Below are 13,861 nucleotides of genomic sequence, written 5' to 3'. Positions count from 1 at the left end.
GTAAAGATCCCTTCTTGTGTAGACTCCATGGTGTTAACTACTCTACTCGCCATTGGGCCACTTTTCTAACACTAGCATTGGTCTTCTGCGTATCCGTGAGTTTAGTCAAGTTTTGTGCGTGTGCAAACCAAAGTGAGTATTGTATCTATTCTTTGTTTCTCTGAGCCCTTACTATTGCCTTTCGGTTATGCACTACATGTTATTTGTTTTAGTTACAGCCGGTCTACGTCAAGCATGACCAGTATTTCTGAGAATGAAATGAACCTTCGACTTCCTCTTTGTAACTAAGCCAATTTTACCGGTAACGGCCGTGGAAAAAGACACATGTTGTTTCAGTGTCAGTTGTTTACACTCTGATGGTTGATTGACAACTGAATTGAAAGTGAAATGGTCCAGCCAGGTCCTTTTTATACCAGAACTTGCTATTCAAGCACAGACGTTTTTGAGCCACGGACGGCAACCGGAAATTGAAATTTTTCCCTTTTTGGAGCGTTTCACGCCATCGCGTTTGTAACATTAAAGGGGAAGTATCACGCGAATATGATTCATTTCAAAACCCAAAAATATTTGTCTTTCAACAGAAATTAACATAAAATAATTGTCTAGTTTTGTTATAAATTATCACCCTAATAAAATAAAACTGTCGATTAGTGCCTCTGGCCAGCCGAGAGACAGAGTAGGTCGGAATGGGTTGAAACTTGAAAAATGTTAGGCTAACGTTTTTCAAGTTCTCGCATTTGTGATCGCATATCACGAGTTGTTCTTCTCAAGAACTGAGTTGATCTCTTTCCTCTCGTTGTTCTAAAATTGTTTTGTAGCTATGTGAAGGTCTTATTTCACCATTTTTAACCAAACCGGTGAAAAAACCCCATGAGACTTCCCCTTTAAGCCACAGTCTAGTTATCAACAAGAGCTTTTCCTGTTCGTGGTAAGGAGCCAAACCTCGCCAAAAAAGGAAACATTCGACTTCCGGTTGCCGTCCGTGTCTCACGAGCGTCTCTCCTGTTTCAGTTCGAACCGACATTAACGACATTATTGACTCTTCGACATTAGACTTATGTATCAATCAGTGTATCATTATCTGTCTACTATGAACTTGTTCGGAACACCGAGTTTTGTTCACAAAACGCTGTTCACTTTGTAGTCAGGTATTCTCATCGAGTACGTCTTTCACGCGCTACGCACCACTCTACCCAATGTAATTCATTTTGGCTTGTTCCTACTGTATTCTATCCTCGTGAATTACAGTCCCTTCCAATAACCTTTTTACATTGGAACATGTTGGTCACCCTCCCAAGTAGCTCAAATTCACTCGAATCAGACGGCTCCAATAAGCGTCGAAGGTCCACTTGTAGCAAGCCTAAAACAACCCATTACAACGATTGATCACGCATTCTAGCCAAGAAATGGCTGGGCCTATTTTGGAGAGCCGACTGTTGTTAACCGAGGGTCCCCTATACCACTTTGCAAAATGCATTCACGTAAAGACATTGGGGCTTTTCACTCGTCACACATAATTCATAAAATTCCTTCACGTTCACGCAAAATTCGAGTAATTCACGTTTCACGATAAATTGAAAACAAAATTCACGGATTAATTGTTTCATGTCGACTGACCTGTTTACGCTGTCTACGCTCCCAAGGTAAATCGTTTTTCTTGTAACCTCGATACCACTAGGTCTATGAGGGCTTAGATTTCACTCTTTGCAGACGTCTTATCATGAAGCCGGAATGTTAGGGAATGAGCTATATCCCTAATCACGCCAATGCTTTAAATAAGGCCGTTTTGGGCCGACAAATCGTATCGTGCAAACTTGCCCTTATTAAGTATGCTAAAAATCCTGTTTCCATATACGATGGTTTTGGACCACTGGGCCCTGTTCCTACGCGATTTTCTACTTGTATTACAATACTAACGATTAAAAGTGCTCTCAAAATCAAGGATAGAGCAGGAGTACCCAACGGAGCCTTTTAGAGAAAAGTTAATCGTGAGTTGCACTAAACACTAGCCGAGTGTCCTTATGTCAATCTTGGCCGGTTACTATTTAATGTTCCTGGGAAAAAATACCCGCTCTTCACTGTCAGCAAGCAAAACTTTTAAGAAATGAAAATCCCAGCCAGCTGTATGTGTGATGTCTGTCAACTACCCAGCAAGCAAGTCTGTTTGCGGGTACGCAGCATCTTCCTGAGACTTTTAAAAAAAATTATTTAATTATACATCTTTGTGTCATCGGCAAACATGGCAACATGGCTCGTCAGGACCGAATCGGGCAAGTTATTTACATAGATGAGAAATAACATCGGGCCTAAAATGGAGCCCTGAGGCACTCCGGAGCTGCCAGGCAAAGTATCAGAGTTTTCACCCAGCACTCCTGCACGTTGGTAGCGACCCATCAGGTAAGAGCTAAACCACTGCAAGAGGCTGCCTTCAAATCCGAACTAGTGCAACTTTTGCAGGAGGCAGCCATGGTCCACCTTATCGAAGGCCTTAGACCCTATCCACATAGATCATGTGTACCTGTTTTCCGTCGTCTAGTAGGGAGCCCAAGTGGTCCAAAACTTCCAAAAGGTTGGAGGTGCATGATCAGTTTCCCTCTAATGAATCCATGTTGACAATCTCTTACCACCTCGAACAGTCTATCATTGAAGTGTTGAATACACATCGCTCCAAGACTTTGGATACCAGTGACGGTAAGGAGATGGTCCTGTAATTCTCTGTGCAATCGGCCTCACCCTTTTTAAAAACAGGAACAACGTTAGCTTACTTCAAGTTCTGCGGGAAAGAACAAGTGCTTAATGGCTTGTTAAACAGCTCACAAAGAGATGGTGCAATTACAAAGGCTGCATCGCAGCATGCGCTCAACTGTTTTGCGCAAGTTTTGTAACTTCTCCCTTAGTTTGCTCGAGGGAGATAGTTTCAGCTTTTGTCTTATAGATTCCTTTTTCTTGATCAAATTAAGTATGGCAACAGACAACCAAAGTATTGGATTCCGTCCCTTGAGTCTCTTGGTCTGTATATAGTCAGAGACCGCTGCAAGAAACATGTCTTTCCATTGGTGCCAGTCAGTATTTATATCGTCATTGGCTATGATCGAAGAGACGTTAATTGCTGACAAGAGAGGATCCTCTCTTGTTGCTGACAGAGCCGTACGCAGACCTTCAAAGTCGCCTTTTGCATAATCGTAGACATATCTCAGGCTTATTGGTGGGACTTTTATAAATATAAATATTTACACAAAGAAAAATCAAGTCACTCGTGCATGCGGTATTTCACGGTATAAAACTCGAAAACATTGCATAACAAGTATTTTTTAAACAATATTTCGGCTGGCCAGACTAGACTTTCACTAAATGATAAAAGTTTAACGGAAAAAATTGCCGTTAGCTGCGTGGCACTTGTACTTATAAAAAGGGAAAGGTAAAATATAGTTCTCGAATACGAGTGTTCAGTGCCATTACGTAGAAATAAGTCCAGACGTTTCGGGCTTAGCCCTTCATCAGTGGAAAGTCAAAGATTTACGTTAAAAAGCTGGCATGCGCCATGAAGTCCAATCAGGATGCCGGAAATTTTGCTCATATCCAGAACTGTCTCAGTAGGTTTTCGCATGTTCGTTCAACTAATCAAGATGTATATTGTACATAAAGAATATTTCATTTTTACCGCTGCTGTATATTCGTCTTGACGTTGTCTTATACTTATGCTCGGTGAAACAGACGTGATTTATCTTTTTACCGGCTCTGAAAGTAAGTGCAATCTAGTTTGCTTTTTTGATTTTATATACATTGGATTTTGTGTTCTTAAAACCGTCTGGATGTTTATTAAATTCAAATTATAAGTAAAAAATTGAAACTAACGGCAGATGTTGAAAAAGCATTTAAATAAATCAAATCATTGAATAGTTATAAAGAAGGTTTATATGGAAAAGTTTAGTTTAAAACTCTCTGGAAAACACAGGTCATTTGCAAATGCAAATCATTTCGCCTTTGTGATAGCTGGAGACCAGTTAGTCAGAAGATAAATGGACAAATATACAAGAAAGTCTTTACATATGCTAATTCAATGTTATTTTACGTGGCAGGTTGAAATGAAAACCTCATTAATAAATCACTTCTCCCCATCAGTGAAAATGACTTGAACGGCGCTTTAAAGTTAGAAAGTGAACGCCAAAGATTTTAATTTTGAAATACTGAAAAGTATTGGATTTTAACGCTGATAGCAAGCGAAATCAAAATTTTGCGCTCGATCGCTTTTTCTTTGTTAGTTTCAGCCATGGGGAACGATGCTACGAAAGCGAAATCTGCCAAAGGACAAGCTAAACCTGTAGCAGCCAGTTCGGGAGGAAAAACATTGGATAACATGAAAAATGTTCTTCTCTTGTACAAGCCTTCATCGGAGAACACAGGCGACATCATTGATTATTTTTGTGACGCTCTTAATCAAGTAAAACCTCCTGGATGCGTGGCAATTGAAAGCAAAAACGTTGTGAATTTATCAGAACACGATGAGGAAAACATCAAGAATCGCACATCGCAATGGCTGACAAAACCTAACAGCGTTGTATTGTTGTGTTTAGACGGAGGCGGTCTCTCGCGAGAAAGTTTGGTCGACGAGAGCGGAACACTTCCAGGCAAAATTTTCCCTGTGTGTTTTGGAACCGAGGTTCCCTCAGAGTGGCCTGAAGCTTACACCCTTGGTTTAGCAAGCCCCGAGAAGTTGGAGCGACCAAATGATTTTGAAGGTGATGGTTTGGACACGCTTGTGGCGGCAATTCGCGGAGTTGAGTAAATAAATAAAAGTTGGATATAAGGAAGGAAGAAGAAGTACAAGTAACAATTAAAGGTTATTATCCAGCTGTCTTAGCTATGATAGAGAACACGGAAACAGGTCGAAAGAACTGCATCAAACAGTCATTTGCGTTTATTTGGTTTTCTACTTGTCGAGACCGTAAGTTTTGTTTTCATTTCATTAGTCACACCAGCAGTGAACACACCCTTCCTTGATCACAAAAGACTGCAGTAACTTATTTTTTTTAAAGGTAGTTTAATTATATTTGTTCAACATAAAAGAAATGAAGCAATTTTCCAGAATTATTACTCCGGATAAACAGACTTTGTTGCTGTTACTCTAGTAGATTTGTTTCGGTATTTTAACTTTTTTAATAAAACCAACTCGTGAAAATTTTATACCCGAAGACATTTTAGGTTTCTGTAAGAAATATTGATTTAATACCAAATTCTCTTTAGTAAGAAAATTGAAAACGCAGCATTATCGCTTTCAGTACTGACATGTAATACTCGTCATTACAGGTACAATACATTTGGATAGTATTAATTATCTTGACGCTTGTGTAAACTAAGAAGATAAGAAATAGAATGTTCAGAAATATACGCTTTTAAATGACTCACGATATAGTCACTGAACTCGTAAATCTTCAGAGCCGGCTTGTTACAGACAGATTATTTATTTTTGAGGGGGAGGGGAGGGGAGAAACTTCGTTCGATGGGCTTTCCTTTCTCCTCCCCCTTGGAGGGGGCAGGAAAAGCCCTGGAAACGAGCTTGGGGGGAGGGTGGAACAGGGAATGGAAATCGTTGACCGAACATCAAAAGAAAAGCCTTGCATTGAAGAGGAGAAACACTCGTAGGCAGCGAGTTGCGTTTATACTGCAAAACAAAACAAACGTTCAAAAACAAAACAAACGAATATCAGTGGCCTCAAAAACGTTTCGGGCAGGAAAACTTTGCCCCATTATTTTAAAACTTTACTTGTATTTCTGGTGTTTTTTTCTAACGGTGTAAATGCTAATCCGAGGACTAATGACTTATTTCTCAAGGATAAGCTTTTTATTAGGACCAAATAAAGTCATTTCAGTGAAAACTGGGTCATCAAACCACCACTTCCGGTTTAGGGAACGTCCGACTTCCGCTTTTGTTTGATGAACCAATCAAATGCGAGAAGCGAAGCCAAGCCTTCGGAGCGTGACCGGGAAGGGAATATTTTGCATGACTAATTTTGGGCAGTGTTATGGGCGTTTTGTTGAGAAGCTCGGGCTAAAAAGGGATATGGCGAAGAAAAAAGACGAATATTTAGTAATTCCTGTTGAGGAGAAGGAAATGGAAGAACGACAGCGTCCAAATGAGGTTTCAGATCACGCTGAAGATGAGTTGGAAGACAAATTTGACAAGGAGTTTTGGCTGAAGGTATGAATGACAATTTACCAGCTAAACTTTGTTTACGTTTTGTTGCCTGCTTTATTTGTGGTGATTCCTGTATTTTAAGAACCTTGATTCGTTACCGAAACGCAAATGAAGATGCAATTTAAATTTATCAGCGAACAAGCAAATTCCTTTCTTTCAAGTATTAGATTGCAAATATGAATGAAGTTTTGCATGAATTGCTGGCGGACACAGTGTTTGATAAGCTAACCAATATAAGATATACCCTGGCGCCATTTTGATTTCCAATGTCATTTTCTGTCAGTACGTGATAAATTAAGCTGGTAGCTTTAGAGGTAAAAGTATACATGTAGCTCTCTGGACTATTCCAACTCCTTGAGAATGAAAATTTATTACCAGTGTTCAAAAGTATAGCCACATGTATAACAGTGGGCTTTGATCTTTTTTATTGAAAAAATGATTATTGACTTGATCAGTCCAGTGAAAACTCAATGAGTTGAAATATTCTGTGTCAAACGCTTGTAGATCACAGCAATGATACAGCAGAACTATTACGCCAGGCACATGGCCTATAAAAAGAACACATATCACACAATTATGTCACATAATATAGGAGAATAAATTGTCACACAACGAGTCACACATTCCATTTTAGGTTCAAAACAGAGTGAAAAGTGGAAAGTTATCCTGGAACAGGGCGATGGATGAAGTGCGAGCAGATCGGTTGATTGAAAAGCATGGCAAGAATGCTTTGTTGGTCATAATTCATGACTGGCCACAGAAACGAAAATACAAAGAAAAGCCAGAGTTGATACCAAGTCTAGAGTATCTGGTAAGCATTTATTTTACAGCATTGATAATTTGTTACAGCAGGTACATTGAGCCATTCCTTGAAAAAGCAACTCAAAATACTTGCAAAAAAACAAACAAACATTAAGATTCAAGTCATTTGAACCAGTAAACACTTCCAGAGCTTTAGTTCAGATGAAGAACAGAGCAAAAAAAAGGGAGGGAGGTGGGGGGTTGGGGGGGGGGATTGAGATTCCTTCTTTTCTGAAAAATGGAAGGACTGATTCTCAACCCCCCCCCCCCCCCCCCATATTCCTGTAGCCCCCGTTCCCCCTTAGATTGACCACTGGAAACAGCTACACTGTATGTATGCATATAATATAGGCCCCAATATTGAATTTCTCCTTACAGTATTACCACTTGATCAAACAATTAGGTCATGAGAATACAGGAAATGATCAATAAAGAGAAAATGTCTTAATGTTTAAACAAATTCTCCCAACAAGCAATATAATTAATAAATAGAGAAAAGCAAAGAGAATTTGGTGTTATGCTGATTTTGGACTTCCAACGATTATATTAACTGTTTAATGATTTGTTACCCAAATTTGCCCTGAAAATTAATGAACATCATCTAATGTCATTTAACTCTGATTTTTGTCCAGATCAGTCGATTAACAGAGATAATTCTTGAAAGGGATACCAAAGAAGACTACAAATATTTCCGTGTTCCTTCAAAAGATGATCCTACTCGCCCAACATTATTGCACCTTGCTGCAGAGCAAAACTTTTTGCATGTTGCAAAAGCCTTGGTGGAACGTTACCCAGGTCTTATGTACTTATACACCAAAGAGCAAGAGGGAAGCCCCAGTTATTTACCAGTTGAGTTGGCTTTGAAGAAATACAAAGATGATACAGCCGCTTATTTAGTGTCCCAAATGAGGCATGATCGGTGAGTTTTATATCTGTGAGGTAAAGAGGAGGTGGTGCTGAGTGTGGTACTGAGTTTGGGCCAAACAATAGGCCCTGCCTGGGACTAATTCTAAATTTCTTTCTGACCAATGTGTTAATGCCTTGGAGAGGTTCTGTCTAAGAGAGGTGCTTGTCTTAGAAAGGAGTCTGTCTTATTAAAATGTCTGTCCTAGAGATGGGTACTCCTTAGAGATGTCCATTTTTAGAGAGGTGTCATTCTTTGAGAGACATGCCTCTTAGTGATGTGTCTAATCCTAACCTGGAAATGAGCAGTATAGTAGTAATTCTAGTTGTTTATTGTCCTAGAAATGATATAATAAAGCAATAAGTTGTGAACCAGACTATTTTACTCTTGCTTAACATACTTCTTCCCAGAGTTCAAAAGCTGTTTCTTTGCAAAGAAGATGAAGAACAGACACCTATGAAATTTTATTTTGGAGATTACATCAGCTGTCAAGATGTAAACACAAAGGAACCTATCATGAAGGTACATTACGCACATTACACTCAATTGCAAAAACGTTGACACGTAAACCGTGAACGATGAGACCCAATGGCTTTGTGGGTATAAGTGTACTAAATTTATTTGCATAACATTCTATTCTCGTTGACGGTTGATAACCAAAATTAGTTGCACATGGTGAATGATGGAAACTGTCCAAGCTTTCCATAAAGTGTCAAGTTGGCCAACAAGGTCAATTTTTAAACACTACCCACAAATCTGTTGGGTCTCATCGTTCATGCTTTATGCTTTTTAGGTGTCAACATTTTTGCAATCGAGTGTATACAGCTAAAACAAATGTTTTGCTCTGACGAAGGTCTAACACTTGAAACATAACCACTTGAATCTCTTCACAGTGGCCAAATATTTTAATTGCCTTTAGTTCTCAACTCTGTTGATAAACTTAACATTCGTTTCTACTCCCCACCGACGCAGCATCACAGTTTCTTTAGAAACTAACCCCCTTATCCATTTATTTATTTATTTATTATTTTTTTTCCCTTATCCATTTATATAGTCAAATGTGTGATATCTTCACTACACTTGTCTCTGTTTCTTTGTTTTGTTTTGTATTTTTGTGTGTGTCTCTGGAAGGAGCCAGATTGGGTGAAAAAAAAGAGAGGTAACAGAGAACTGGTTTTTACAAGGCTTAGGATGTCATCCCAGGGTGTGGGGGGTGGGGGGTGTACTCCTTAATTTGTAGCCTATAGAGTGTGTGCACGGCGGCCATGTTGAAGGACTAAAACAATAGAAGATATTTGCATAAAAATAGAATATCATTCCCAAAGGAAAATCATTGTATTGTTTCAGTCCTCCAACATGGCCGTCGTGCACACACTCTTTACCAGGATGTCCTGCCCTGAAAGGGTATAGATTTTCATAATGAGTTTGTAAATGGGGTGTGGGTTTTTGGCTTTACTCTGACATGCACATGCACATAGAGTGGGTACATTGGAAATATTTTCCCTATTTAGACTATTTCCTGAACATTTTCTGCAGTCCAACCTTGAACCTTGCATCCGATTGCAGTATTATTTTGTTAAATGAGCTGAGCTTTTTAACTCAAGTCATAAACAGTGAAGAAAAAGTCCAACATTTTTGTCGGGGTTAGGGTTTTTCAGTCTAGGCAACACACCCCTATTCAATGTTGCACTGCCATTTGTACGCCCTTCCCTTCTATCTGTAGGTACTTATGTGGCAATGTTGCTAATGTTAAAATCATTATTCACTCAATGTAGAAAACAGTACTAGCAGTATTGGACAAGCACATTAATCCCCGTTGGCCTTATCTACCAGAGAGAAAAGATGATGAGGAGAATGACAATGAAATTGAGCGAGCATTGAGTAGCGTGCCAGACGACCCTATGAACTATGACTTCTTTTATCACATACTTGAGGCCGATGACAAGGGAAGACAGCCAAAGATTGAAGTGGCTACCGAGATAGATGAGCATGGAACTCCAGTTAAGACTGAAATGGTTCCCAATCCAAAATTTAACCAAAAGTCCTTGTCATGTCTCAGACGCATCGCAGAGAGTGGAAACAAGGTTTGTGTCGGATTGACTTATTAAATTGCAGTAGTTTCACACTTAAACAATTTTGTCCATGCTAATTACAACTCATAACATCCATTTATGGGTAGCGATATTTGTAAGAATAAGGAGACAAATTTGGTAATTTGCAGGCAAACTTAAGGGAATGCAACAACTAAAAAGATACCAAACTACGGTCGAACCTCCATGTGCGACCACCTCTCATGAGCGACCGCCTATTCAAAACACCAAATTTTTCCCAGTCATCATAATCGTCGTCGTTATTATTGCTTTTTTTTCTTGATCCATAAGTTGGGTCGCTACATGAGTTATTCAATCAAATCGTTTCTTTTCACATGAGTATACCTTTGGCGGTGATAATTAAATTAAAAACGAAGGGTGCTTATTTATTGAAAAAATGGCACAATATGGAATGACTAAGCAACCAGATGCAAGAATATTAGCAATTTTAACTCTGACAAATAGTAACATTTGAGGAACAAAAACAGCACTTTATTGCTGTTCAACACTTAATTTAAGTCATATAATTATGATTAATTTACTTGATGTTTATATACATACACACTTAATTTACTTGATATATGATATATGTACACTTGTTTTAGATTTCTTTACTTCTGTTCCTACACACTGTAAATAGTCTTAGTATCTTAGATTGGTTTGTAGTAGGAGGTGTTCTCAATTACCTTACCGTTTAGCTAAATATACATCGACTCGTGAATTATTACACGTAATTATTATTATTATTATTATTATTATTATTATTATTATTATTTGCATAATTACATAATTTACATAATAAGATTAAGGTATGACTTAATTAAAGCTAATCGTACTTCTGAGATTGAAGCGAAGGCTTTAAGTCAGTTTTGCTGTCAGTTTCATCTCCGAAGAAATGAATTCCATTACAACAAGAAGGCAGAACTATTTTTTGTTTCTAAAACTTCAAAAAAAAAAAAAAAACACGTGTAAATGTGTTGATCTTCAGGAAATAAGGTGCGATTTACTTACTGCTTTAGATACTAAAGCTTCAGATCTAAAAACGGATGTGAAATTTTAAAGAAAAAGACTACTAACGGTGTGAAAAATGGCGCAATTTCATTTCAAATGGGTCAGGATTCGGTAAACCTGCATCTTTCAAAAGCTCTATTTTCACCGGACCCTGATAACCTGCATTGTTTTTTTAGGGTTTGTAGCAATGTTCTGTTGTTCGTTCTTTTGTCCTCTCGACCAACCATGTAAGACATTGCAAACGGTGCAGGGTCGGCCCTCAGGTTTAGGAGAACCCAACTGCCCACCTCCACAAGAAATTTCCAAAAGTAGTCCAATGCCCTTGTCTGATTTCTTGACCACTTTCAGTGAATTTGGCAGAAGATTACTTGCAGTTCAGTTTGTTGGCCTGTCCATTGTCATGGACGTATCAGCCACGTTGTTTTGTGAACGCTTTCTGCAGCGGACGTCGTTGAAAATTGCTGCGAAGGCGTTTCTGTATTTTGGAATTCTCCACGCATAGATGAATGGGTTTAAAATAGAGTTTACAAAAAGGAGCTTAAGTGATGTATGCAAAAATAAGAGAAAGTTTTCCTTTTTTGCCCAAGACGGCCGAGCAACCAAAATATTCAGAGCGATATATTGTGGTAAGAAAGTTGCGTAAAATAAGACAAGAACCAGCAGAAAGGCTGAAATCATTCTTCTCTCTCTGTTCCTTTGAGCAAATGTCATTTGTTCAAGAGTTTCTCCACTACCATCAGACATATCTCTTACTTGATTGTTATGGGAGTGAAGCGTGCGATATGTTTTCCAGTAAACTACAGGCAACACGATTAAGGGAAGGGACACATGCAGATGGCAGTACAATAGCAGAAATACATTTAGAGAGACACCTATTCCTGAGCTGGAGAACAGCATAGCGTAAATCCAAATAACTGCGATAACTTTTTTGATCTTCCTTGTTGTCACACGGGTTTTGTATTGAAGTGGAGACGAAACCGCGATCAAACGATCGAAAGCCATTGCAGCAATGGTACACGATGCCACGATATTTGTCGTAACAGCACTTAAGTTTACCGTAAGATCCAACCCCAAAAGATTCTCGCTTGACTGACCGAGGAATAAACTGATATGGTAGGATAAACGTCCATATCCAGGAATTATTCCAAATAAAAGGTCGGACACGCTCAAGTTTGCCACTAATAAAGTGTCCGGCTTCCGCCATAACTTACTTCGACAGACTATAATCAGCAAAATCACGTTTGAGAAGACTGTAGGTGTAGGCAACAAAACTTCCATGATAATCTGCGATACCAGAAGACTTTGTGGGTAACTGTTCGAGGTTGTGGAATTAAGGCTTGACATTCTGCTTCGGTTGCGAAATGTTTAGTCTAGCGGTAAGAAAAAACTTCTTCGAATGAAATATTGTAGACAGGCTTCATTATATACTTTTTCACAGCAATTGATATGTAGATAAACCAATTAAAGTTACAGTAACTAGAACAATATTGCTGAAAGCGTTTCAATGAGATTTCATTGATTCAGAAATGGATTTGATATCAACGGAAGCACACTTATCAGGAGTGACTACGGAAAGTGCTGCTTTTAAGCAATTGTTACATTTAATTATGTTCGGGTTCTTTTTCTTAATAATAAGCAAGACTCTAGATTCTGCGTCCACCTTTTCATTCGAAAGAACGCTCAGAACAGTTGCTATACAATTTGTTGTTGATTTTGTTTTTTTGGAGACTTGTGGGCACTTAATAAACAAAAGTTAGTGCACGGAGCTTTCTGGCTTTGATATTTTCTCAAAAAATAAACTGATTGGAAAAGAAAATTCAGTTGTTGTTTTTTATTTTCTTGTTTCAAACCTAGACACGTTAGCTTTGAAGTTGAAAGTCAAAAATTCATTGCATGTTGCCAAAAAGATAATAGCATCAGAACCATTAGCCTTTCCATTAACTTTTCGTTGCAAGAGAACATTCGGAACAGTTTCTGCACAGGTTGATTTTGTGTAGAAACGTGGGCACTTAACTTTTGGTCGGAGCTTTTCGTTGGAGATGTTTTCGGAAAAACGTAATTCAAAGAAAATTTAGTCGCTGTTATTGTTTTTGAATTTTCGTGTTCTAAACCAAGGCACCCTAACTATGAAGTTGCAAGTAAAAAAATGCATTGCACGTTGGAAAAAAATACAAATAAAATAAAATCCTTTAGGCTTTCCATTTTAAAAAGAACATTCAGAACAGTTGGTTGCTGCACACGTTGGTTTTGTGTAGAAAAGTTGATCGGAGCTTTCTGTTGTTGATGTTTTCTGAAAAACAAAATTGAAAATGAAACAGTTGTTGTTTTCCTATTTTCGTGTTTCAAACCTAGGTACGTAAGATTTAAAGTTGAAAGCCAAAAATTCATTGCATGTTGCAAAAAAGATAATAGCATTAGAACCATTAGCCTTTCCATTAACTTTTCGTTTAAAAGGAACACTTGGAACAGTTGTTATATACGTAGGTGAAGTTGAAAGTCAAAACTTCATTGCTTGTTGTGTTAGAACCATTAGCCTTTCCATTAACTTTTCGCTCAAAAGTAACACTAGGAGCAGTTGCTGTACACGTTGGTTTAGTTGAAAGTCAACAATTCATTGCATTTTGCATTCACTAGCATACTGTAGGACCGAGGAAAGTGCTTTTGAACAAATGTTATATTGTTCTGGGTACTCTTTGTTCGTTTTTTTGCCAGATTAATTAACAAGACGCTAAAATTCTATAACCACTTCAAAGTCTTTTGATGCAAAGAGAGCACTTTCATACAAGTAGCTGTATAATTTGGTTTTGTGTGGAAGTTTAACTACTAAAATAAAGTTATACCCTGAGCTTTCCGGTTTTG

At 38.3% G+C, this 13,861-nt stretch overlaps 3 protein-coding genes across 7 annotated transcripts in view; 2 read left to right on the top strand and 1 right to left on the bottom strand.

Moving 5' to 3' along the window:
• The first annotated feature begins 1 nt into the window (after position 1).
• LOC146475296 (uncharacterized) lies at positions 2-5,401 on the top strand. 5 transcript variants are annotated; one of them, XM_085115675.1, is made up of 2 exons: positions 2-132; positions 4,263-5,401. In XM_085115675.1, exon 2 carries the CDS (start codon positions 4,271-4,273, stop codon positions 4,784-4,786), a length of 516 nt encoding a protein of 171 aa, XP_084971801.1. In that variant the 5' UTR covers positions 2-132; positions 4,263-4,270; the 3' UTR covers positions 4,787-5,401. The 5 variants fall into 5 exon arrangements, with proteins under 5 accessions (XP_084971801.1, XP_084971798.1, XP_084971799.1 ...); XM_085115672.1 differs by lacking the exon at positions 2-132 and adding an exon at positions 3,589-3,744; XM_085115673.1 differs by lacking the exon at positions 2-132 and adding an exon at positions 3,590-3,744 and having other exon boundaries at positions 4,269-5,401.
• Positions 5,402-5,865: 464 nt separating this feature from the next.
• Positions 5,866-13,861, top strand: part of LOC146475289 (uncharacterized) — a 32,501-nt gene continuing 24,505 nt past the window's right edge. The window contains exons 1-5 of the mRNA XM_085115658.1: positions 5,866-6,199; positions 6,831-7,007; positions 7,630-7,916; positions 8,312-8,423; positions 9,677-9,985. Of these exons, the coding sequence (XP_084971784.1) occupies positions 5,948-6,199; positions 6,831-7,007; positions 7,630-7,916; positions 8,312-8,423; positions 9,677-9,985 (1,137 nt within the window). The 5' untranslated portion in view covers positions 5,866-5,947. The remainder of the gene's footprint in view (positions 6,200-6,830; positions 7,008-7,629; positions 7,917-8,311; positions 8,424-9,676; positions 9,986-13,861) is intronic.
• On the bottom strand, positions 11,239-12,479 carry LOC146475295 (adenosine receptor A1-like). The gene has a single exon (XM_085115667.1). It carries the CDS (start codon positions 12,344-12,346, stop codon positions 11,378-11,380), a length of 969 nt encoding a protein of 322 aa, XP_084971793.1. The 5' UTR covers positions 12,347-12,479; the 3' UTR covers positions 11,239-11,377.

This window comes from Pavona decussata, unplaced genomic scaffold, assembly GCF_977016875.1.
Source record: "Pavona decussata unplaced genomic scaffold, jaPavDecu1.1 SCAFFOLD_84, whole genome shotgun sequence".
Lineage (NCBI taxonomy): Eukaryota > Metazoa > Cnidaria > Anthozoa > Scleractinia > Agariciidae > Pavona > Pavona decussata.
This window is presented reverse-complemented; position numbering and strand designations above follow the sequence as displayed.